This window comes from Taeniopygia guttata, chromosome 8, assembly GCF_048771995.1.
Source record: "Taeniopygia guttata chromosome 8, bTaeGut7.mat, whole genome shotgun sequence".
NCBI lineage: Eukaryota > Metazoa > Chordata > Aves > Passeriformes > Estrildidae > Taeniopygia > Taeniopygia guttata.
Window position 1 is genome coordinate 21,018,717 of NC_133033.1, and position 26,033 is coordinate 21,044,749.

General features: G+C 40.4%; 1 protein-coding gene across 1 annotated transcript; it reads right to left on the reverse strand.

Moving 5' to 3' along the window:
* Nucleotides 1–252: 252 nt before the first annotated feature.
* Nucleotides 253–25,180, reverse strand: WDR47 (WD repeat domain 47). Its single transcript, XM_030279351.4, has 15 exons — nt 25,047–25,180; nt 19,246–19,412; nt 17,814–17,897; nt 17,158–17,242; nt 14,744–15,546; nt 12,278–12,401; nt 10,676–10,854; nt 10,316–10,573; nt 9,559–9,634; nt 8,186–8,343; nt 5,421–5,590; nt 4,403–4,573; nt 3,890–4,021; nt 2,305–2,523; nt 253–1,647 (listed from the first exon to the last, which is right to left on the reverse strand). Exons 2-15 carry the CDS (start codon nt 19,401–19,403, stop codon nt 1,505–1,507), a joined length of 2,760 nt encoding a protein of 919 aa, XP_030135211.4. The 5' UTR covers nt 19,404–19,412; nt 25,047–25,180; the 3' UTR covers nt 253–1,504.
* Nucleotides 25,181–26,033: the final 853 nt, after the last annotated feature.

A 26,033-nucleotide genomic window follows, 5' to 3' on the forward strand; every position in this document is an offset into this window, starting at 1 on the left:
GCTTTGTGTACATGTCATTGTAGCATACATACATATTATTGTATATGTATCTAATAAAGAAAAAAATAAGATTTTCAGCTCTACACCACTGTATTATTACTAACTGCATTGCAAGTTCCAAAATTGGAAAGCAGTATCAAAGCTCCCAAGTATTTTATAATTCTGGCATACGTAAAGCATAGGTCAAACTGTTGTATCATAGTAGGTCTGAGGAATTATAAAGCAAGAATTAAAAATAACAGATGAAACAGGTGCAGGTGTTGGAGGTCTTTATTGAGATAATAGCACAGATACACTTCTATAGTTACCTTTCCACTTTTATACGATAGTTAAAAATGCTTGCTACAGTGCACATATAATTTAGTAACCAAGAGAGTCCAAAATGTAATTGCAATTCAAATAAATAAATAACCTAAAGTTTAAGGTTTATATTTTAAAAAGTAAAAGGAACTGTACAATATGAAAATATAACAATACATAAACATTAGAATCTAAAGTTTTGTAGAAATAAAACTGCAATTTCCCAGACATAAACAGTGCAAGAAATAAAATTCAGATAAGCTTTTGAACTGGGAATTTTAACAATTCTTAAATTATCATGCAGACATAGCATTTTAAGCCATGCTGGTTTCTATTACAGCATTAATGGTATCCCTTTTACTTGAAAAATTGATAGCCATTAAGCTCACTGTGACAACTGCTGCCAATCCACTCTTTTCTACAGTACATTATACACAGAGGTATTCTGTTGCATTCAAAAAGTAAAATATTACATGTTTCTACTGAAAAAAGTCAATATTTTACTTTTCCCCCTCCAACATGTTAGCTGGTTCAAAATGTCATGTAGTAAAAACAGCAACGTTTTTCCCAGGTTAGATGAAAAGAAAGAAAAAACCCCACTATATAATGGACCATAATCAAGAAGTGGTTACTACCTAGTCAAACTTTAAAGTTCAGATTTTTTTTTTTTACTAAAAAGATGAAACTGTGGAGATGTTATCAAGTTTGAGCTCTTGTTTAAAAGTGATAAATACAACAAACCTGAAAAAACAATGCAAGTAGTTCTTCTTTTATGTGTGTGTGTAACTAGTTACATACAGACTTAATTAAAGTGTTCCTCAACTTAAGTTTCTATACAAAATTCTCATTGAGGCAAAGAACAAGGAATGCAATTAATACCAAACTGTAAACACATCATTCATGTTACTCTGAGTGCACATCAACAACAGAAGAGTTCTTCCTTATAGACTTTGGCAACAAGACTACAATAGGTCACAGCAGCATGAGTTCAACATGGAAGACTGGAAGCACTGCAAAAGAATATACTAAAAACACCAAGACCTCCTAGAAACCAGAAAAATCAGTGACAGGTGCCCCTCCTCTTGATAAGACACTCTCCTGCCCAACTGCTGCTCTCTCAAAGCCTCATTATTATTACTTGTTTTGACAGTTCTGTAGTCTCAGGTCTCTGTGCTTTAGCTGCATAGTTGCCTTTGTTTGCACTCTAACCATTGTAGGTCCAAAGGGTTACAGTTCTGTCTGCAGAAGATGACAAGAAGGAAAGATCTTGTGTGTGCCACCTGCACTGAATAACTTTGTCCTTGTGCTCCCCTACCACCATCAGAGGAAGCTGCTTTGTCAGGTCCCCTGTGAAGAGGAACAGAAATCATTACTTGTGTCATGAATCAGTATCCCAGCCCTTGGGTGGAGGGTCTTTTTTTAACCAGTTTGCTTACTTTAAGCTTACATCTGTATTTCACCTTATGAAGCCTGCTTGAGTCCCCTGTCTCTCCACCACACACACCGAGCATAACAAAAGGCCCCAGCGTTTCAATTTTTAGGCATTACTGGACACGGTACAACTTAAAAATGCAGATCTCCACCATTTTTACACAAGGTGATTAAAATTTAATGGTCCAAGAAAACCAAGTCATTTAGACATACCCAATATCTTTCCTATTCTTAACTTACGTCAATAAAAATGAGAATTACTATCATTTTTCGGGGCTTTTTTTAAGGGTCAATTTTATGAATACTGTCCGAAAGCAATGGCCACCTCACCAGGGAAGAGTGTTAATCAGTGGTTTTACTGTAATGAGACCCTCACCCCAAAACAAGATTCACTTCACAGCCTACACTTTCAGCACCACAACTAGCCAATTTCCAGGAGACACAATCACATATATACATATCCAACCTTTCAAAGCTCTACTGCTTTTCCCCATTTTAAAGTAAAACCTGATCCTTGCGCCAAGCTCTCCACTCCAGCGTTAAAAGCCCCAGACAGGAGTTAGCCTGTGTTACCTTGCAGGTCTGTCACCTTGATCTTCATGTCGTAGGAGCCGGTGAGCAGGTAGTGCGCGCCCGGGGAGAAGCGCACGGAGCGCACGTCGCTGCCGTGGGGGTGGTAGCTCTGCACCATGCGGCCCCCGCGGATGTCGTACAGCATGCAGCTCGAGTCCTCCTGGCCCGTGGCCAGCAGCCTGCCGCTGGGATCCACTGCCACCGAGGCCACCGCGCTCCCTGCAGGGCCACAGAGACCCAACCACCCCACAGCAGAGTTAGCTGCGCTTTTGCAAACAGACAACTTTTTTTTCTTTTGTATACAAGAACATGCATAGTAATACAACACCGAAAGCCAGCCTCAAATTTAAGGTGATGTTGGCGGTTTAGTTTCTTTCCTTTATATGCATAGAATTTGTTCCCATAAATTGCTAGCAAACTAACTACTGGGTACTTAAGAAAAACAAAAGAAGTGGCCAAGGTGGTAAGAGGAGTGTAGCATCTGGCTACACTTGTTCTCTGGGCGTTTCTCTCAGAGCGGAGCGATACAGCAAGATTTGGGGCAGGTAAAGGACGGGGCTGGCTGCGGTCTCTCGCTTTCTGGGTTTCGGAGAAGGACAGCTGGACCTGCGGCTTGAGGAAAAGAATTTGCTGCCACCGCCATAGCCCAGCCGTGAGCTGCCTTTCTTCCTTCCCATATCCCCCTGCCCTGCCGGGACGTCCCACAGTTCCAGCTACTGCTGCGGAGCTTCCCAAGGTTTGCGGAGCGAAGCCTCTCCTCCATCCCTTCCCGCCACTGCCGCCTGCGCCCCGCGCCACAGCGCCCCCTGCAGCCGCGGGGGAAGCACTGCACCTGCCCCCGGGAGCAGCAGCGCCCCTGCCGGCGGTGCCCGGAGCTGCACCCGCGGGAAGGTGCCTGCGGTCAGGAAGCGTCCCTGGGTTCCTGGCTCTGGCTGGCGCTAATGCCAGAGCTGTTCTTTGTTTGCACTCTTACACATACTAGTGAAGAACTGTTATTCCTATCCTGAGAGACCCTTAATTTCAAAATTATAATAATTTGGAGGGAAGGAGTTTACATCCTCCATTCCAAGGGAGGCCCGCGCCTAGCAGGCATGTGTCTTTCAAACCAAGACAGATGAACATACCCAGCTAAGAATAAAAATGTCTTTATGGTTTGGCACTAGAAACTCTGAAGCCATAATTCACACTTGAATCATAAAGACAGTATTAAAGCTGCATGAGAAAGTATCTGTTCCATCACAGGAAAGAAAGTCACTCTGATGAAATAATGAGGAATATTGCAAGGAATTCACCCTGGCCCTAAGTTTCAAGGACTTCAGTTAGGTTGCTGTATTTGAATGCACTTAAAAGTGCCTGCTTGAAAGTCATAAGACAAAAGTATTACCCATTTTCTGAAAGGAAATATTACTTTAGGAACAAACAAACCAAACAACCCCACAGGTATAGATATTCTCACAAGTTCTTTCTTTAAGCTAAGCTGCCCTTCTGTGCCACAACCTCCCCTTACATTCACTCTATATGACCTGCACATCTTCAAAGTCTATTTTCATGCCAGGCTGGTTAGAAGCATGATAGCAAGTCTTGCCTGTTCCATGAAACGTTGTTCCCACGACACGAACACAGCTTGGCACTCTCAAATCCCAAAATCTTACAGTCTTGTCTTGGGATCCAGATGCAATCATCCAGCCACTCCATGTATAAAGTGCTAAAATATGTCCTGCAAACATGAAGACTTCTTAATTTGATTAAGTATCATTACCCAATACTGAAATATTACAGTTGGGATTATTTTTTGCATTCAGAGACCTAACAAAATGCATTTTGCATGATCCATTGCACTAGTGTATGGCAATACCCAGCTCTGTGTCTTCTCTGGAATGAGGTGGGCACTCTCTATATTAGATTAACAGCAAACACATTTAACAACAAACACTGTCCAGCTCCCCTCAAAATACCTCAAGAGCAATGGGGAGAGGAGAAAAAAAGTCTTGCTAAAAAGAAAAACACAATTACTTTAAACCAAAACAAAACAACCCAACAACTTTATTAGAATATAATATAGGCTTAGAATGTGTGACAGAAGCCACACTGTACCTACCAGTGTGACCACTTAGGGCATGCAGGCCTTGTCCACGCTGACAATCTGTTGTGTAAATGTTACAGTCCCCTGCTCCAGCACTTATTAAAATGGCACCACCACTTTCTGGGCCTTCCATAAAAGCAAGGTCTCTGATTGTCCCATCGTGCATGCTGAATTCCAAATCTGGTCCTAAAGGAACAAAGTAAGGCATACTTTGTTTGTTAGTGCTGTGCTCTTTAAAGTGGCTACAGAGATAATACAGAGTATTTTGGAGTGAATATGCCACCAAGTGCAAACATGGGTGTGCACTTCAGCACAGCACACACTATTTCACTTACTACAGTTCAAATAAAATCTCTAAGAATCTTGGGTTTGAGTGTCGCTTGAGCTTCCTACTTCCTAAAGCTTTACAAAATGTACATCAACCAACCATCACACAGCCAACTGCAGACAAGGTTTCTTACAGAGTACATTTATTTCTTTTTGTAAACTCTGGTGAACTCAAAAGGCTTTCTTTGGCAGGAGGAAAAGATCATACAAAGGACAAGGCAGACTAAGCTCCAAACAGAAAAGGTAAGAGCCACATTCAACATATTGATTAGGCAGAACAGTGGGCATGGAAAGTAATGTTTTCTAGGACAGAAACCTTTTTAAGATGGGTGAGAAAAGAGAACTAGGCAAGAGAAAAGGGAACTAGGAGTGGAAATAAATTCTTACTGACAACCATGCTCTCGAAGTGAGTAAGAATATCCAGTTGTTGTACTGTATATGGTGGGGAATTTGCCAAGAGATAGAACAATACCAGAGTCCGGCAAAATGAAACCAAAACACAGCCACCCAACCCAAATAAAACCCCAAAGATAATTTTAAACCTCAGTGGTTCTTTGCTGGATAGAGACCACAGTAAAAGGGAGAAGAGACTGAATTAAAATATTGGAATAAAAATAACAAAACAACAATGTAAACTGAATGGTTTTGACAAATACTGGACAGTAACTGAAAATAAATTCTTTGAACTAAAAATCCAACACAGTACCTGTTGCATTACAAGTTTCTGCATTAAAAGGCAGCACCTTCACATATTTATCATTAGAACCAGTAGCTAAGAGCTGTCCACAGGGACTCCAAGCTACACAGTAGATTGATCCTTTATGATGCTTATTCCTCTTGAAGCGAACTACAGGCTGTTTAGGAGTATTATAAGCACTGGTAAAAGAAAAAAAAAAAACAAACATAATATTTCTTTTTATTTCTAAGGGAAACAAAGTATTCTAAAATGAAGACACTATTTTTCTGTTATTTTGGGTAACATGAAATTCATATGACTACTTGCACTGAAACATTCATATTTGATCAAAGAAAAAAGGATTTCCTCATTTTCTCAATTTTTCCTCATCTTCCCATTCTATCTATTGTGACTGAACATGCAAAAAGAACTTACCCAGTCCCTTCATCTGTAAAGGGTTGATACAGATAAACTATAGTAATTACTAGCTATAGGACAACAAAACATTATCCCCAGAGTCTGAAACTGGTGTGAGTTTTCTCTACATCCTTCATACATCAAAACCTTAATTCTATGGCCACTTTTGAATATGCACAAGTTCAATCAAGCCTGTGCAAGAAAAACAGATTTACAACTTCTACGTTAATGCAAAACTCCTGACAGCATCTAAATACATCATAGATTATGATTTGTAAAACCATATCAGCTTTACACACTGCTGAAATAAAAGCAACAGTATCAGTAATTTTTATTTCCTTGACTGCAATCAATTACCTTCCTACAATGTTCTTTTTCCACTCTCTCAACAAGAAGAAAGCAAGTACTTAGGATAAAGTATTGGAGTATACATCTCCATATCACTCCAGTAACATCAACAAGAGAAATGAAACAAATTAAACTGGTATTGAAAAAGTTAAAAAATCTTATTATAAATACTTGAACAGAAGAGGCAGAGAGAAAAGATAGAAGACAATCATCTAAGCTTGATGAAAAACTTTGGAGATTAACACCGCTTTAGTAAATATTAAAAGAAACCTACATGGCAGCTAATTTTATTTTGTTGCCAGAGAGGAAATCCATTACAGATTAGCCTAAATCAGAATCATTCAATACATTACAGAACTCCCTAAATGGCTTAATGTCCTATCTCACACTCTGAATTTGATTTCACCACATCTTAAGGTGGAGGATCACTGATTCTCTCAGGGCATGGGAGCACCTACCCAGGTCAGAGATCACATGTTGCCAATCCACTGCATGGAAGGACTGTGATTATTTAACTGTAACATGTATCTGTCAGTGTTTAACTTTAAAGGTGTGCAAAAACCCCCACACTACTATTATACCTTTAGAGAACAGAAAAAAAAAAAAAACAACTCCAAACCAACTTGTCTTTAATAATTAATCAGTTTGAAGGACAAGTTAAAAAAATAAGTTTAATAAGCCCAACAGAGCTTCAAAGAACAATTATTCTACACAACCATAGCTCTTTGAAAAGGACATAATTTTGAATGCATGTCTAGACTCATGTTGTTACAAGCATTAGAATATCTTTAAGATAATGTAATCTCTCTGCTGTCTTGTAAAACCCATGATGAAGTATTTTAGGCAAACTGTAAGCATAGTTAAAATCAACAGTAAGCAGAAGAACTGCAAGTTCAGAATGAAGGAAATCTCAGTATTCCTTTCATGTCCAGATGCACTGTGTCACTTGTCACATCAGATTGTGCACTGCAAGTACAAACTAAGGCTGCAAAGTTGCTCAAACCTTTCCCAATGAGCAGAATAAGCAGCTGTGCAGGAGCCAACATGTTTTGCACTGCTTACCAGTCAAGAGGCTGTTTGCCCTTCAAGCCCAGTAAGCTGCCTTGTATTAGGTAACAGAAATAAATTCCTTTTTTTGTTGTGTCACACATTGTTCATAAATATTTTCTATTTATGAGCAATTAAACTTCAAAGGCTACCTTACTGATGATATTTAAGGAGGAAAAGGAAAATCACATTAATTTTTGAACACTTTGGAAGCCTGAACATCAGTCCTAAAGTGGGAAGATGTCCCAGATAAAATCACTGTGCACACTTGTAGGTCTCTATAAAATCGTGAAGTTTTCTTGCACTTCTCCCCTCCTCCAAGAAAATAATATAAGTGAAGTAGAATTAAGGAGACTGTTATTGATGTGGCAATATTTATTTTCAGGTATATTTTCCTCATCCTATTAAAAATGGGTGGAAAGAAACCTGAAAATACAGGTGCACAGTAAACCACAAATGATGCTCTTTTAGTCAAGGAACCATTACACCTGGAAAACAATGTTTAGAGCAAAAGTAGGCCAACAGACATGCTCTGGCAAATTTTGCTGTAGAAGTCAAGAAGATACAACTTTCTCTACTGTTAAGTCTGTCCTCCTGCCAGAAACTGAATCTTGTGAAGCCCAGCTTGCGAACTGACACATGCCTTCTCCCACTGCTACAGCTGGAATATCAACATCACAGGCCAACCAGCAAACTCAAAAAAGCCCCGCTGCTGAGACAAAAAAATTCAACACTTTTATAATGAAAAGTGTGGTCTTGTGGCAATACATCTTGCAAATAATAAAGAGAGTAAAGAAGCAGACCACAACTATACAAATAATTCAGCAAATTATCTTATTTTTGTTTAGCAGTTCAGGATTCCAAGGACAGCATTGCTGTATTTATGGCAATAAAACAAAAGTATGAAATGTACAGATATCAGTAGCTGTAGCAGAAAGAGGTGCTATAATACAGAAAAACAAATTATATATTAGCTTTCTTACCTTGGGTCAATTACTTCTGGATAGGCACAAACTCTCAAAGTTTTAGAGTTGGAACCAACAGCATATAAACTCCCACTGGGATGAAAGGCTACAGCTCTGACAGCTTGTGTATCTTCTAGAGTATTAATGCAAATAAACTGCTTTTTTGATTTGTCATCCTGTGTAGAAGGATAACAGTAAAATTAGCTTCTTCTCTGTAAAATTGGACATTTAAAAGTAGGTGTGACTGCTTCGTGGAATAATGTAAAGCTACTGTAGCCAAGTATTAACAAGTAGCAGCACAGCAAGCTGGATCACTCAAAGCACAGTTTTGTAAACAATGTCTACTCCAAGTCCAAGAATGCTCTTGAAGCTCTTCAACTAACTTTTACAGATAACAATTATTAGTATTTCTCATTCTCCCTCCAGACTTCCACCAGCTTTTGTTCTTCTAAACAGCCCACCTCAGATGGTCAATACTAGTTTATTTCTGTGTAAACACATTTGATCTGTGGGAAACTTGCAAGGAGAACGAAGCAGCCTTTTTACTGAAAACAGTCCAAGTCAAACACAGTTTCTAAACCAAATATAATGTTAAACATAGAATCAGATTTTCATCCTGTATGTAGCACAAAGTTACCACTAAATTATGCTAAGCTTTATTACATCATCCTCTTTATGACTTTATGGCCACATTTCTAAGATTATGATTTTTATTTATGGAGAAACCTTGGAATGTACTTATTGCACTTATTTTCCTATTAACTATTCCCTTGGTTTTTCAGACCATACTGACTGGAGTCCAACACTCAAAGTTTTAACCTGGAAAACACAAAATAATGGTTGTAAAAGACATCCCATCTGAATATGTGTTGTACGAGGAGAAGCTGAAAGACCTGGTACTGTTTGGCCTTGAGATCAGAAGGGGTTTTCAGGGTGTGCATGTGTACATCCCAACAGGGCATACAAATACATGACTAGGGGAGTGAAGAAGATGGAACAGGACTCTACTCAGTGGTACCCAGTGAAAAGACCAGAGGCAATGAACACCAAATAAAGTAAAACAGATTCCACTTCAACTTTTTTGGTGTTTTAAAAATACTGTGAGGGTGGTCAGGCAAGAGATGAGGTAGCCCACAAAGACTGAGGAACATCCTCCATCTTTGGAGACTCAAAACCCAACTGGACCCAGCCCCAAGCATCCTGCTCTCACTGACCCTCTTTTGAGCAGTGCTTTGGATTCAGTCTCCAGATGCCCCTTCCAATCTCAATGGTTCTGTGACTGTAGACACTGCACCAACCAAAATTCATTCTAAGTATCTCTTAACAGTAAGAGGATGTCACACTCAGGATTAAGTACTGAATCTTTTGATAACACAAACAAGAAAACTCACCTCATCGCCTCGTGTCCTAGATAAATTCCCCGAAGAGTCTTCTGACTGCGGCTGAGTGACAGCATGCTCTGATGCACTGTTTTGATTTGGTGAAGTGTTTAACATCACAAGACAAAAAAAAAAAAAGACAGATTTTTTGGTAAGTATTTTTTGGACTACAGTTACAGTTTCAGTCATTCTTAGAACTGACTAATTGCTGTAAAGTGTTACACATGTCTGAATCATTGCCATTAAACTATTACCTTCACAAGGGACAGCACTTTTTGCAGCAACTCCAAGCACTTAACAAGTGAACTCAAAACTGTTTTTCATTCTATAACATACCTCTGTATAGATACAATATATACACACAGAGAGGTGGAAGAATTGCTGCTTCTTTCAGGTCAGCACTACTTTTAGTTAACAGAAGAAATTCAGTTCCCCTTCTGCTCTGCTTCTCCCTTCATCTAGTTTGTATTTCATAAAAAAAAAAGCTTCCAGAAACTTAGAATAATACAAAATAAACAAGAACTATACATATAAGATGGAATAAAAAGTCCAAAATTAAAATCAAGCATAAAATGTAAGCCATAAGCATTATTCCTCATGCATGCTGTTAAAAAAAGATTTCATTATCCCTACATAAATATTTAGAAAACACTGATCATACCCCTATTCAATGACAAATTAATTTGATAGCTAAAGAAAAATACAAACAGCTTTCCCACAGTGCTAGCAAAAAGGTATTTCCAGCCCTGAATGCTCTCCAGTAACTTACCTTTGATTCCCCTGTACAGGTGACTCTTCAGGGAAGGGTATCTGATTAGCTGATCCACACTTGCGAGGAGTGCTTGTATTACGACTTGGGCTATCAGTTGTTATCCTCTGGCTACCATCTGAGGGTGCTGATGTCAAGTTACTGGCTGGATTGGTAGATGCAATCCCTTTGCTTCCATTGCATTGCTGGCTAAGTGTTTGTACATCATTTCCAAGACTGTCCATACCCATATTTAATTCTCCTAGTTTTTGGATAGATCTAATAACAAATGACAAGTTAAAAAACCCAAACCATCAAACCAGGTCATTATGAGAACTTACAGAGGGATATGGGTGGGTAGAAGAATGAAACTCCCCCGACCTGTTAAGAAACTGCTCAGTAAGGTTCTGTTGCTGGTCAGCTCCATCTTCTTGATTGACTCCTCCTTCTAACAACATCTGCTGGTACAACTGTCGCTGCTGCTCCTTCTGCTCTAAGTGCTGCTGGTAGCGTAGTCTTTGTCTGTAGTATTCCTGAAACTGCTCTGTGGAATCACGAAGCTAAAAAGAAATGAGAATCACAGACGGAATTTAAATAGTTAGTTTTGGTATTTAACATAAATATTTACTTTTGGTTCAGTATTTCAACATGGGCATCAAAAAGCCAGGAGATTAATCTCTGAGGAGTGATGATTTTATTGTTCTTAAAACCAGACACAACTTACATGTTAAAAAGAGAAAGCACTGCCAGCCTATGCTATTCACTGTTGAAGCAGTTCTGCCATAATTCTGAAGAAAACAACTCTTTCCTACAATATTCTTAAAGTATTACTTAAGATCATAAAAAAAAAAGTGATTGAAAATCGAAAATAAAATCTGGAAAACTATGTAAGTCATACTTTCATTAAAAATTTAGTATTTTCTGCCACGTTGACACCTCCCTGCCATGAGTCTGCAGACCCAATTTACCTCTCCCTGCAGCAGTGGTCTATCCAAGTGCTACATTTTACTTTTGAAACTGGTGCCTATTTTAACTTTAAAGTTCCTTATTTTCTGGACCATGCCATCACTTGAACTTCCTTTCTCAGTCTTTTCTCCTTTACATACTGTATTTAGCTTCCCACACTGCCAGCTGCCCAGGACTTGCTGCCTTCTGCATTCCCAAAACTCACTTTTATTTCACTTTTCTGATAACAGCTAAGAACAAGATAAAAATGAACAAACAGAATACAAAAAACACTTTAGTCCAAGGCTGGATTACCCACACTGAACTGCCCTACATTTTCTGAAGAAAAAAAGCAAACTGCATTTTTATCTAATAGAAAAAAAAAACCAGAAAAATGCTAATAATAAAAAAGCAATAGTAAAAAAAACAAACCTTGCATGGGTTTTTGTTTGTTTTCTGGAGTGACAGCTTTGTCACCTATGATTTAAAGTTATATAAGGACATCCCCATAACTTTGCATTAGTTCAGAAAATTCATACACATTGTGTCTTTGTAACAGCCTTTCCTTTTTTCTATTAACATTATTAATTTTAATTTCTCTATATTCTAGACAACAACTGATGCAAGATGACCTACAAAACCTAATGTTAACACCAAAAATCACAAACTACATGCTGGATTTCTCACTTGAACATGAAGAGCACACTTAAGCACTGTTTAACACAATCTAACATTGTTAGCTTTTTTTCTCCTTCCTTTTAAAGATATACACAACAGTTTAGCTAGACTGCTGATGTCACAAGGCACTCTAATCAGCTGCATTACAAACTCATATGGCAGCAGAACTTTATACAATGGGGGGACAAAAAGTAGTAGTTTTTTTTTACAAGATGCAATATGGCATTTTTACTATAGTAAAAACAAGATTTGAAGCAACCCATTGTCATGCACGAAATTCTCCACACAAAGGCAAATCATAATGAAGTGACCAGAACCCAGCTCAAAGGGCCTCATTATTTTTAAACAAACAAGCACTACCTCATTTTTCTCTTGTTTGGCTGATGCCTGACTCTGTGCTGCACTAAGTGGTTCATTTTCTGGAGCAGAGCTCTGGCACAAGGTCTCACTGCCAATGGGATGCTGGGGCTCCACGGGAGTATCACTTCTCGCAGCAACATGGAAAAGAAGAGATGCTTAACTGAGAAAAATTAAGAGTAGAAAATCAAGTGGAGAAAGATAACATTTTTGAGTAAGATCTGGTAACAAAAGCATGCAAACTACTTAAGTCACATCGAACTGAAGATACTGCTTAGGAAAAAGATGCCACTTGCAATGTGTTACACTGAAGAAAAAGTCCCTGACAAACAAAAAGCAAAACCAGTTTCCAAAAAGCCTTACTACCATAGCACAGCCCAACTTCATTTTTTTATCCCTACATTTGAATTCTACATAATTCAAACACATTACTCAAAATCTTCAATTTCAAAGCAATTATGTGCACAAAATGCATCTAATATACTATGAGACGAAACTCCTCCCAAAGGTATCAGTTTAATTATTACCACTATCAATGTAAATTGAAACCAATATCCATGGATGTTTAACATCCATCCACTTCAACGCTCCAGAAAATGCAAGGTAGAAAAGTGCTTATATTGGTTTCGCTTTTCTTGAGTTATAAGTATTTCTGCATGACACTCTTTCCAAAATGGTTTGGCAATCAACCAGTAAATGTGCAGAACACATTCCAAGCCTTGGATGCTCATCTTCAGTTTTGTCAACTTAAAGTCTTTTACTCACTGACTTGGAGCAAAGGTTTTTTAGAAGTTATTTTAAAGTTTTTTTAGAAGTTATTTTTTAAAGTTATTTATTATGTACTTCTGTACATTAACAAAAGTAACTCGGCCAACTGAAAGACAATTGCTTAATGAACTCAACTTATAAAAGAAATACAGTGTTTCTGTCATGTGCAGGAGGAAGCAAGAACCAGATTTACATAAAGCTCAGCTTCTGTCCTTGAAAATATTGCCATTTAGGCTGGACACTTCACCTGAAGCTGGATTTTTGTCTGAAAAATGTAATGCCTTCTTGAAAACTTCTGGCCCTACAGGTTTAATCCTTTAATTCTGACACTCTAATCCTAACTTTCACGAGATGTATTATTAATTAAAAAACATGTTACAAACTACAAACTTTACATAAAACGTCCTATCTAAAAAGCTGCAGCAATTAATCATCTTCTTTAGCCCGCACAATGATGTTATTTGTGCAGAATTAATCTAGTACCCCAATACTGAAAAGGGAATTAAAAATCTCTCAAGAATCAGTTTTAACACTGGACCTTGGTCTACTCACACAAATGATAAAGTTTGCTACAGAGCAGTAAAATTAGAGGATTCACCATAAACTAGTATCTTCAGGAGGTACTTACATTACTGTATTTCCATTATCAGTGGTGAATTGACATCAGTTTGGCAGTGCTTGTTTCCTTTTTAGTGGGTTTAATTACAGCTGCTCTCTACCATAACACAACATATGGAATATTGCTCCAAGGCAAAACTAATAGAGACACCAGCTGTGGCCTGGATTGATCACCACAACCCCAAATGTCATCTGCTGGCCACTGCACCCAAGTGCAGGGCTAGCTACCCATCTGGTCCTCTAAGAGGCTAAAAGAGCTGGCATCTGCTTTCCAGGGAAGTCTGACTATAACCATTAGAAAGGGACAGAACTGCTGATCAAAAGAAAGGCCAGGCAGAAACATGAAGATAAACTCTCAACTCCTAAGTACCATTTTTCCCAGTTACCAAGACATTCTCTCAAAAGCCAATTTAGAAGTCTACATTTCCTTAAAGAGCTTATTGATAGCATGACCCAACTATCTCAAAGTCGGATACAAAAAACAGAATACCTTCAGTTGCCTTACTCATCTTTAGTTTAAAAAATACAAAGTAAATATTTCAGCTGAGCTACTATTGTAACAATTTAAGTGATACAGGAATGCTACAACAATGCCACATTGTCATGTCCACCCACTTCACTAGGATATGGAAACTGCTCAAGTATACTTAAGTAACTAATTTACAGGGTCAGGACCAAAATTACTTATCAAGGCTTGAGGACAGAATGCACTGGGGAAAGAAGATGGGAGTTAGAGCTATTTCACTGTGTCCATTTATTTATCTGGAATGGAAGAACACAGTAATACGGAACACAAACCCTAACTGGGCCATATCACATACTCAGAGCGTATTTGTGCTCTGTGCTAGGAAACTTTAAAAAGGCCCAATGGGAATGCATAAGGCTCAAACCCAAATATGAAAGTCTATTTAGAAAATAAAAGCATAAGGAAGAAAACATCTATACAGAGTTTAATTACAACAGAATTTAAACAACCAAATTATGTTTCAGTGTTTCAATTTTGTTCAGAGTTACAGTGCAGGTAAGAACACAGAAACAGTGCAACATAAGCTAAGGTAAAAACAGAGCTCCAGCTGCACTTACCGCTCTGGTGACTCTTCAAAAATGCTGTGACATTCAGTATTCTCAAGCATGAGACTCCTGCTGAGATTCTGTACTCCAGGGTAATGGAAATTAGCGAAGGAGTGCGACATGGGAGAAGTTTTGGTCCCGAGGTCTGTGACCCGCTTGTCATGGTTTGTCAATCCACACGAGAGCCCATCTAAGGCAGGGTTTAAAGAGCGGGTCATGTAAGCGTCTGCTGACTGAGGCCGTCGCATTGGGGATGATGGATAAGGAGAAAGTTTGCTGATAAGAGGTGTCAGAAGATCAGCATAGGCAGCTTTTGTGGGCTTGAGGAGTTTATCAACGTGAATATTAAGCATCTTTTGTTCAAAAGCACAAGAAAACACAGTAGCTGGCAGATTCTGCAGCCATGATAATAAGCTAAGGTCCAAGTCATCACAGCCATTACCACACAAGAGATCAATGCCCAGCAATACTTCACTTTCTGTGATTTCTTCTCCTGTAGCTTTACTCTGACAGAACTCCACACAACATTCATAAAGCAATCCCTTCATTACAAGCTGAAACAGACGATTGTTACTTGCTTTGAAGCCGGCCTCGCTCAGTTTCCTGTCTGCTGGGATGAACTCTGCCACCATGACACAGGCTTCTTCAAAGCAGTGAACCCGAGCCGTGCTGGGATTCCAGTCCTTGAACTCGGCGTGGTTGGTGAGGCGAGGCAGCGTCAGCAGCAAGCACAGTTTACTGTAGTCTTCCTTAGAGGGACAGTATTCCTCCAGCGCATGCAGGCACTGCACAGCCTCTCGCATGGTGAATTCCAGCTATGGAAACATTAATATCAACACAGCAATCTGCAGTACATGTGTTTCCACAAGGAAAAAAACACTTAAAGAACAGGCAGCAACAAAATCTGTCTGCTATCATTCATTTATTACTATTACGGCTTATATGCTACTTAAAAAACCATATAGAGTCGGAGATTGCCGAACCAAGTGTAGTTACAACAGAGACAAATTCCTACACACTTTGACTTCCTAGAATCCCCCATCCAGTCCCATTTTTGGAATATTTTCATGTCACTGGAGGTTTGATGGCTTAAAATTTTAAACCTGTGACTGAGCAGCTCCAATACTATTGCAGCACAAAAGGTTACTTCCATTCTCAAAGCCAGCTGACTTATTTTTCCCTTTATTTCTACAACCTATGCCAGTAGCTTTTAAAAAAAGCCTTGTAGATTGCTCTAGTTTCCAGTGATTATCAGCTTTTACACTGAGATTTTCTCTTGTTCAATCAAAAATGTTAAAAAAGTTCAACGAGCTCTCAGAAGATAAGACCTCCAAATGAATAGAGGGCTTTATTACAAAGCCTGTCGGTAGCTAAGAGCCAAGAACCATATTAAATATGCAAAATCTGACATTTTTAGTTACACAGATTTAAAAAGCAGTAAAAATCCCCACTTACTCTTGTTACCTAGACACTTCAATACTTTGACCCACATCACGCCAACACATTTGGCAACATTTGGTAACATCAAAATAAGGAACATTAATCTGATTTTTTTCCTCTACTGCTGTCCAAGTGACAGTATACAGATTGAGAGATTAAAGGACTAGTACCCCTCCTATTTACACCTAGAAATATGGACATCCTTTTAACTTTCTCTACTCTGCCAAGAAAAAACCCTGAAATACAATGTAGGTGTAATGGGACAGAGAATTAGAACCAATTCAGTCTGGAAAACAAAATCACTTGCTTTAAAACTACTGTCATTCTTCATTTTTAATTGCATAACATTTTTGTCTTAGAAATTTGGTACTACTGTATTGTCAAAATAAATGAAAAACTGTAACTAATTTCACAATCTGCATGCCTTCTTTGCTAGTTTGAGTTAATGTGTCTTTCCATATCAAAAACTTAAGTCCACAACTCCTGCTGTTTGCACATTTAACTGAAAGAGTCCTTTGTGAACACATCTGCTCCCTCAAAAAACCAATTCTGACCTTCCTCTCCAAAACAAACATAAATTCATTCAAGCTTTCATCTGCCTCGAATTACCACAATAAATTTCTGTGTTTCTGACACCTGCTTCAGAATATTTCTAGGGGGGTAAAAGTATTAAAAAAAGGAGAGTCCTGTACTTCAGCACAGTGGCCTAAAATAAATCTGAGGGTCAGGACCACAGACACAGCATATGGTCACTGATCTATCTGCAAAGTTTCAAGCAACCCTTTTATGTACAACTGTATTTGAGCTCATGGAGCCACACTCACTTCCAAAGAATACTGATTACTTTACCAGTGTTTATGGAACCACTTGGTAATAGCTAAAATTTGTGTATTTAACGCTGGGAGCTTCTGCTCTGCCTTTAATCAGACTAATCGCAAGAGATTCTCTGACAACAAAAAAATCCCCAAACCAGAAGCAATTCTTACGTGCTGAGGCTCATCTTCTGCTGACATTGCATTGTTCACACATAAGGCTTCCAAGAATTTCTGCTTCATAATAATGTAACGAAACCTGCAGGTGAGAAGATAAATACTATACATCTTGCTCCAGAGTAGTTGAACATTATTCTAGAGACAGGCAGGATATTTTACATTGAATTTCTGAGTTAAACATAGCTGTTGTCATGACAAGGAACTCTGATACGAATTTTTAAAAATTGGTAACCACAATATATTTTTTTTAAACAGGAAATATCTTTTCCGTACCTTTCAGAAATATTAAGCATATGCTTTCAGAAATATTCTATTATAAATATCAGAAGGCTAATTAGAAAAAAAGCAAGTATAGCAATCATATTATATCTTGAACAGAAGTATGACAGAGCATCTATTAAAAGGTTGTACAACATGCATCATATTCCTAAAGTGTATGGCACATGACACCTCATTACAGAAATGTGTACACATGTTTTAAGTACAAGTTTAAAAACACAGGCACACATTTTAGAACAGCACACAGGCTACAAAAAAACCAAAAACTAAAGTGAAAAACTCATAACTACTGTTTTTATAGACAATACTTAGAAATCCATGTAGTTTCCAAAACTCAAAAAAAATGAACTCTGACACACATTCTATTTTACCTTTTCTTGTCGAATTTTTCCATACATTCAAGAGGCTGAATAAATTGAAGAACCTCATCCCACTGGCCATCAAGAATCAACTGCCTGGTAAAAGAAAGGATCATTCCTTAAATGTTAGTGGACAAGAACATCCCTTTTCTAAGTAAGATGACCACTTAAATACAAAACAATAATTTAAATACACAACAGGCCATCAATCCACTTTGAAAAGTCAATGTTTTGCACAGGTGCCAAAATAAATGTTTAATAATACTAAAAGTAAAATCCAAGTCTGTTCTCAATATTTTGAAAAATTAACTGCATACTAGAAGGACGCATTTTAAGTACTTTTAAAGGCACATTAAAAACGACAAAATGGTCCCGTGTCTCCTGCACAGCAGCTCCAACAGCATCAGTGGGCTGGACTGCACAGGCAGAGCAGTTCTCTTTTCTTCATGCCCTCCTATTACACAGAGCTCCCTATAAAAGGCCTGAGGGAAAGCTACAAGGGAAGGATGAGTTCCTCCAACTAAGCTAACAATGAAACAACAAAAAAAAAGTTGGATTAATAACTTGACTCTTTCTGAAATTCTTCATTCATTTCATTTTAGTCTAATATATATAATTTTAATGAAAAGGGAAGACAGGTGAGAAGATTTGTTCATTGATAAAATGTATTTTTAAATGTTTCAAGAACAGCTGGATAAATTACTTTCTCATTCTTCAATATTATTAAGTACCTTTGGCATGAACAGAAAATATCAATGCTGAAAAACTAGTGTGGATGGATACTGACTCTTTTTGATAATATTGAGGGCAATATCCTGAATGGTAAATTGCACCAACCCTCATGCCTTGATGATAATAGATACTCCCTTTCACGCTGTTAAATTTAAGATAAATCTAAGTATTATTTTGAAAGACATAATATTTTTGGGGAAAAGCTCTGGAAACCACTCATCCTTGATCTTAGCAGTAAAATACTGCAAAAACTTTCTAGAAGTAAATAAACCACACCTTCAGGGCAATGTGATTGGTAAGCAGATAATGCCACATCACAGATGCCAACAGCCCTTGCTTTCCCGTCTTATTCATGCCTATAGTTTTTCCCCAACTTATTCTTCACTGGCACTTGTTAAGGCTCCTTCCCACTTGAATCCATTGGTGTGCCAGAAAAATAACAAAGTTAAAATGAACATGCAAACAAAAAAAATCCATGTCAATGCATGCTCCTGCTGCCTGCTCAGTGACTCTGAATGGCTCACAGAAGGATGTCAGTGACTCCAGAGCTGGAACACACTGCAGGGCTGGGCCACAGAATGGGACCACATAAAAGCAGGATGAGATGAGGGCACAATCTCTTGTTTAATGGCACAGGGCTGGTGACTAAATCATAGTCCAACTCCTGGTTTTCCTAAGTGTGGTATTTAAGCACCAGAAAAAGAAGTCCTACCTTAAAAAGAGCATGTCATCTGAAAACAAGCCGTTAATGACCCCACTTTCTTTCTCAAGTGCCAGCATGCTGATGTGAAGCTTCCTTGAGTTCAGAAAATCTAGTATTAGCTTAATTATTTCAGCTTCTTTAACGTTCACTGTTTCTTCAGCCGTCATGATGGCAGCCTAAAAGGAAAGAAAGAATTTTAGCTCTCATCAATATCTTATTTTCTGCTTGGTTAGCAAATGTTGGCTACTACCAATAACAATGCAGATTTATAGGACATATAGTGGCATTACAAAAATTAAACAAGATTAAGTAATTCATTTTGAGGTTGACTATGAAGCCATAATTAGGATCTACCAATGCACTTACAACTTTTCCATTTCTGTCCTATGCATAAACAGGGGCCCAGATAAACAAATATACCAAGAAATCAATCCCCTAGCAGTGTGAAAATATTGTGCTTACTAAGTCAGCAATACGTAAAATTTTCCTCTCTGAAATGCAAATAGTGAGGTTCAAAGAGCATAAGAGTCACTTACTATGTCATCATCTAGAGCTCTCACATACGAACTTAAATACTTCTAATACATATAAAAAGCACAGCACACTAAAATGCCATCTCTCCTTACCTTAACTTTGAAGTAGCATAGGACAGCTAGGCCAGAGGTTTCTATTCTTCCTTCCTAAGGATGACTATTTCTGTCTATTCCCCTCATGAAGGATCTAAAGCTGCCAGCCCAATGTGGCCTAAGACAGAGCCTGCTGGCTGCCAGACTCTACGCACTCACCTCCCACTCCGTGCTCCTGGCCCTTCCACAGCCCTCCTCACTTCTGCCACTGCAGGAAGCATTTCCACCAGCTCATGTGGTTGGCTCAGTGTCCTAATGAGTGTCCAGCCAGCCAGAGAAAGCGGGCAGATGGAGCTGGGGCCAGCAGGCTGCTTGTTCTAAGCTCCTACAGCTACAAGATCCCAGCTCCTGTACAACACAATTCCTCCAAGGATACGAGAACTGCAGCATGTACTCCTCTTAGGAAACTAAATTAAATTCTTCTTTTGGCTAAGTCTTGCTTGATTCTAATAAGTATGACAAAGTAGAAGCTGTTGAACTTTATTTTTCAAATGGTACAAGGACTTTACAAGTAACTCCTAAACTGATCTGCAGAAAAAGAACTGGGGATGAGGGGAGAAATCCACTAAGCCAATCTGCCCAGCAGTGCTTTATCAGGAGCCCTAAAAAACCCAAACCAAACCTGCCCCCCCCCGTCCCTTCCCACGACAGCAGCACTCCTGTAGCTATAAGAATACGATTTAACACCAGGAAAATTTCAGTGTAATCCCAGTTTACTACTGCAAAGAGGGGCAGTGCCTCCTCTCAGCTCTGCACTCCCCCCAGCCAGCTGCCAGCCCCACAGCTGGGCAGCGTGCAACTCGAGTATTTACTCACTCCATGGGCACATGGGCACTCATGCTGATACAAGGAACTAGAAGAGCTTTGCTCTCTGGCAGCAGCAAAGGCTTAACCTGACTTCAGTGCACTCTCATAATCAGTTTAATACCAGAGAAAAAACCAGGCCAGTGAGGAACACTTAGCAGGAGGCAACAGCCCCAGGAAGAAGGGGAGATACTGGAGCACAGTGCAAATGAATAAAGGTGGGGGGAGATGACCACACAGAGCAAGACAACCACAGCAATAGATTATAGTTTCCAGCGTCTCTCCCTTACAATTCAAAAGAGCACATAAAAGTTGTTCTTAATTCCCCCATGAGATCATTCACTTATGCAGATCCAGCAACTGAAAGACAACCAGCTGTGGGCAACACATCTGCCAAGACAACCTGAAAAATTATGCAGCCTTCATGTAGCTCATCCTTGGAAAACTGGTGTTAACAAACTATCTCCTACTAGGGAAAGATGCACAGAATCTGAGTTTGAATAAGTCAAATAAGACATTCAGAGTATTAACAAGAAATTACTTATTTACCAGAGAGGAAAGGAAAAGACAATTATTCCATGAAGATCCTCATTGATCACTGTAAACCAATGATAGTGAACTTGAAGGGATACAAAACCTTAGGTCTTAATAACATGGTTTTTTGCACTACTGTCTAAACCCCCAAATTTTCCATCTTCCTCACAGTTATATGCCATTTTTTTTTTCCACATAAGTTTTTGCCAGAACATTTGACTAGCAAAGCATTTGATTATAGGAGCACAGTTTATTTTGGAACAACAGAGACCTAGTTGTGCCAGATGAAACGGCCTAACTTCTTAAAATGGCTGGGTCTAATTCTCACTTTAGTCACAGAAGACTCCAATCACCATGTATTTTGATGGGTTTCATGAAAGACACGCCCAGAGACCAAAAGCACACTCTCAACTAGTAAAGGTAAAAGAAAAAAATAAACTCTGGCTTGCAGAAAACTTTGCTGAAAGATACACACACCCACAAATGACAATCCAGAACCAGTAGAAAGATGCTTTTTCCTTATGTTTTAACCCTGCTTAAACTTCCCCTTTTGGCAACTGGATATGGATTTTTGGTCCCAGAGTAAAAAAATCAACCCTACCCTTATACACTGAAGGGAAAAAAATATCAATACAAATTTAACCAGCAGTTTAGTATTAACATCTTAATTTACAACCTCACCTAAAGCATTTACACTTCTATTTTATTAGGCTTCATGACACTGGTGGTTTTTATATAAACTAATTAACCTTCTTGTCAAAAGACAAAGTAAGGCTTAGGTAAAGCTATACTGAGATTCCCCATCAGAAAAAAAAAAAAAACAGACTAAGAATTCCTTTGAAGAAAGGAACATCAAGTCTAGCTTTTCAACAGGCTCTGCTGGACACAAGTGTAAATAGGAAGCCACCCTACACAGTTTCAAAGCTTGTCTTAATTATATATTATACTGATGACAAAATAAGCATATTATTCAGTACTTTGATTCACAGTGCATCTACATTATGTAAAATTCAGCATCTGTGAGCTGTCTTCCATTTTCCATTGTAGTTTTTTAAAAATAAGAGGTTTGTCCTGAACATAAAACCCCTGACAATTTGAACACTTAAACTTCATTTACCTAATTTTCATAAATCAGGGTAAAGAATGATAAGAATGATTGCACCCTCCATATTTGATATAGGACTAGTAACAGCACTTTTGGGGTACAGTAAAGAAAAGTGTATTACAACATCCAGACTTAGTTTGGATACTGAACTTCTGAAAAAGAGTTGAAGTATGCTGATGAGCTCATGCATTAACAGTATTATGATAATATTCAGTGTGCATTCCCTATCAGTGCAACACAAATAGCTACAAAAAAACAGTAAACCTACTAGAGAAGATTTTCACACAGTTGATGGTTTTTAGTCTGATGAACTCAGACTTCTCTTACAATCATTATGCTGTCAAAGTAATAAGCAGCATTTTATCATGAAATTATAACTATACATAGGCTTACACATCACCCTCTATAAAATCAATGAGGTTTTCTGACATTCAGTGGTATGTCAGTACAAATAAAAATAATAATAATAATAATAATTTAAAACCAAACAACAGCAGGGAAACTCAAGATTAGAGCTCAAGCTGCATCTTTGGGCCATCACACGGTACTGCTTTCTGCCGGCACATATGGTGCAGAACGTCACAATCTGATCAGCTCAAGCTCTAATACTCAAGAATGATTGAAGCACAGCATTAGCTTGAGGTATAAATGAAAGCAAATGAGAATTAGAGCTTAATATTTCAGGTGCCTTGTATTAACCACACTTCTGATACAACCTTTTTATCTTGCCCAGTCTTTTCAGAATGGCACTTCTCCACATCTTCCTTCCTTCTCCTGTCCACTCCCTCTTATCTTCTGCTAGCTCTGTATTTACTTATCTACATCAAGACAACAAAAAAACTTCTTGCCAGAAACCTGACACATCTTTCCCTTTAACTTTATTGGGTAAGATGTTGTTTAAAGAAGCTCTTTGGAACATAATGCCAAATGCTAAATCTCCCAGCTAGAGGCTTCACCCTTGTTCTGCTCTTACTCATATTCTAAGAACATGCCAACAGCAAGAACCCTCTCAGGGTGTTAAAAGAATAAGAAAATAACTCTTAAAACATTAACATATTTACAGCCACTTACGCATATAAATATACTATTTCAGGAAAATGTTTATAAACTAGAAGCATCTAAAGATAGGTAGCTTAAAGAGAGAGACTGTCTAGTGCTTTCTTAGAAGATTAAAATGCATATGCATTCATATGATAAAAATTAAAAGACTAAGACTGAAAAAAAATAGTGAAATTCTACAGTAAGCATTATTCATATGTTATTTATCAACTCAAATCACTTGCCACTAGCATAGAATATACATTTGGAAAACCAGGCAAGGAATATAAAGTCTCTAACTATTCTGAAATACAAAAAAATATTACAGTTCAAATCTTAAGTGTCATGCTGTGAGAGCAGTGACACAATTAAATGGACACTCAATGTCAAATTAGGAGCCTCGGTTCACTGACAGCTGCGATGCAGACCCAACAACCCCAGCATCCTGGTGAGCTGTCACAGAAAACCTCAGTGTGAACAAGTCATACATATTTAAAAAGCTGGCTATTTTGCATTAAGCTATTTTACTTTTCAAGCCACCCCACAGTCGCTTACATTTGACTCTCCTGCCTTCCCAGAGGCCACTCCAGACTTCTGGGTACACAGAGCCCACAGAGCACTCGGGGCGCAGCCAGTCCTTGGTGGCTTGCCTTTCTGAAGTGCCCCCAATCATCTTCAGTTATTCTATATCAGAAGAATTTACAATTAAAAAAAAAAAAAAAAAAAGGAAGACTATAGGCCCATTTTTTATCACAACTGATTCCCACAGCAATCAGCAGAGCTTGCTGACACCCATTTCACTCTAAATCATACAATTCATTATCGCAAATGAAATGCACTGAGCATACTAAGGCCTCAACAGAAAACTATCACTAAACTTCGCACAGCTGAACTCTGAGGAGACCTTTTCTACTCCAATACACAGCAAATCGGTGTCCTCTTACACACCAGCCTTTCCTGCCTCGGATAGATTTTTTGCTGGCTTGCCATCTAGTAATCCATTTTGTTCCCCTGCTTAGATCAGCTGTTGCTCTCGAGCCACCCGGTAATCCTTGTCTCACCACGCTTGGGAGGTGACCGCAGAGCTCTCAGCATTCACCAGCCCCTGTTACAACACGCACACGCCTTGCCCAGCGCATTCCGCACCGCGAATGACAAAAAGGTGACATTAAATTATGCAATACTTCACATCACAGTGAAAATATAAGGCAGAAAAATAAGAAACGCCAAACAACTTCCAAAGACTATATATTAACGCATTTTGACTGTAATACCCCGCGCTGATGTCCGAACATTTTCTTCCCCTCACGCGCGAATCCATAGGAAGCCCAGCTCCGCCGGGTTTACAGCAGCCGCCCCGGTTAAGCGCGCCGCGCCGAGCCCGCAGCAGCATTCCGGGAACGTGGGCTCCGCACCAGCGGCGGGCAGGGCCGCACGGCCCGGGCGCAGCTCCCGCGGGGCGGCCCCGGGCACGGAGCGCTGCCCCGGCCCGCACCGCTCCCGGGCTGCCCCGGCCGGGCCACAACAAAGGGGCGGCGGCGCTCGGGCGTCGCCGGCAGCCGGGACGATGCGCCCCCCGCGGGGGAACTACGGACGGGCCCCGGGGCCGGCGAGGACGCCGGGCAGCGCCCACCTGGCGCCGCAGAGGCCGCAGCCCCAGCCCGCAGCCCGGGCGGCCCCCGCCCGCCGTCCCGCCCGCTCACCTGCGGGGCCCCGGGCCCGTGAGCGCCGGCACCGGCGGGGCGGGAGGGAAAGATGGCGGCGGGCCCGGCTGCGCGGCGGGCGGGCCCGGCCCGGTACCGCGGTCTGTCTGGTACCGCGGTCTGTCTGGTGCCGCTGTCGCTCCGCTTGCTGCCCGCCCGCCCGCAGGAACCCCGGGGCCCTCCCGGCGCCGCTGCCGAAGTGGAAAGCGAAAGGGGCGGGCCGGAGCCGCCCCGCCGCGGGGGCGGAGGGAGGGAGGGAGGGACAGATGGCGGCGGCGGCCGCGCTGGGCGGGGCCGCTTTGTTCGTGCGGGGTGAGCCCGCCCTCCCGGCGGGCAGGGCCGCGCCCCGCGCTGAGGGAACGTGGGGCGGGACCGGGCGGGGCCGCAGCTGCCGCCCGGCAAGTGCGGAATTCCCCGCGGCACCTGCCCGGGCCGGGGGCGCGGCCCGACCGCCCCCCGGTGCTCCTGCCGGTGGGAGCACTCACCCGGAGCCGGGTGTCACCGCACCAAGCGGGGCCAGGCCGCGTTCCCGGGGCTTCCCGAGCCGCCGCCTGCCCTCCGCCGCCCCCGAGGCGCCCAGCAGCACACGGCAGGGCAGGAGCGGCACTGCCCGTCTGCCACCGCCCGGCCTCCTGCTCGTGCGGCGCGGGCTGAAGGCTTGTGGGCAGCGCCTCTAAGTCCTGTCAGGTGCTGCCGCGTTTCAGGGCAGCCAGGGATGGTTTTAGTGTGCTCATGCTGTCATCTGCTTCTTGAGATGTTAAGCGAAGCACGCCTTCTCTACAGAAATCTTACGTGTGTGTGTGCGATACCTGTGTTTTGTGAGGATGTACTCATATATAATTTGACTTTCGGTTACATTTTTGTAATTGTCAAAAGATTATGCCACCTCAGAGTCGTTACAATGACGTGCTCTGTGTTTATATGTAGTGGTGAGACGGTAAAATGCAAGTACAGCACTTGGACAGTGCTTGTGAACACTCTGCAGTG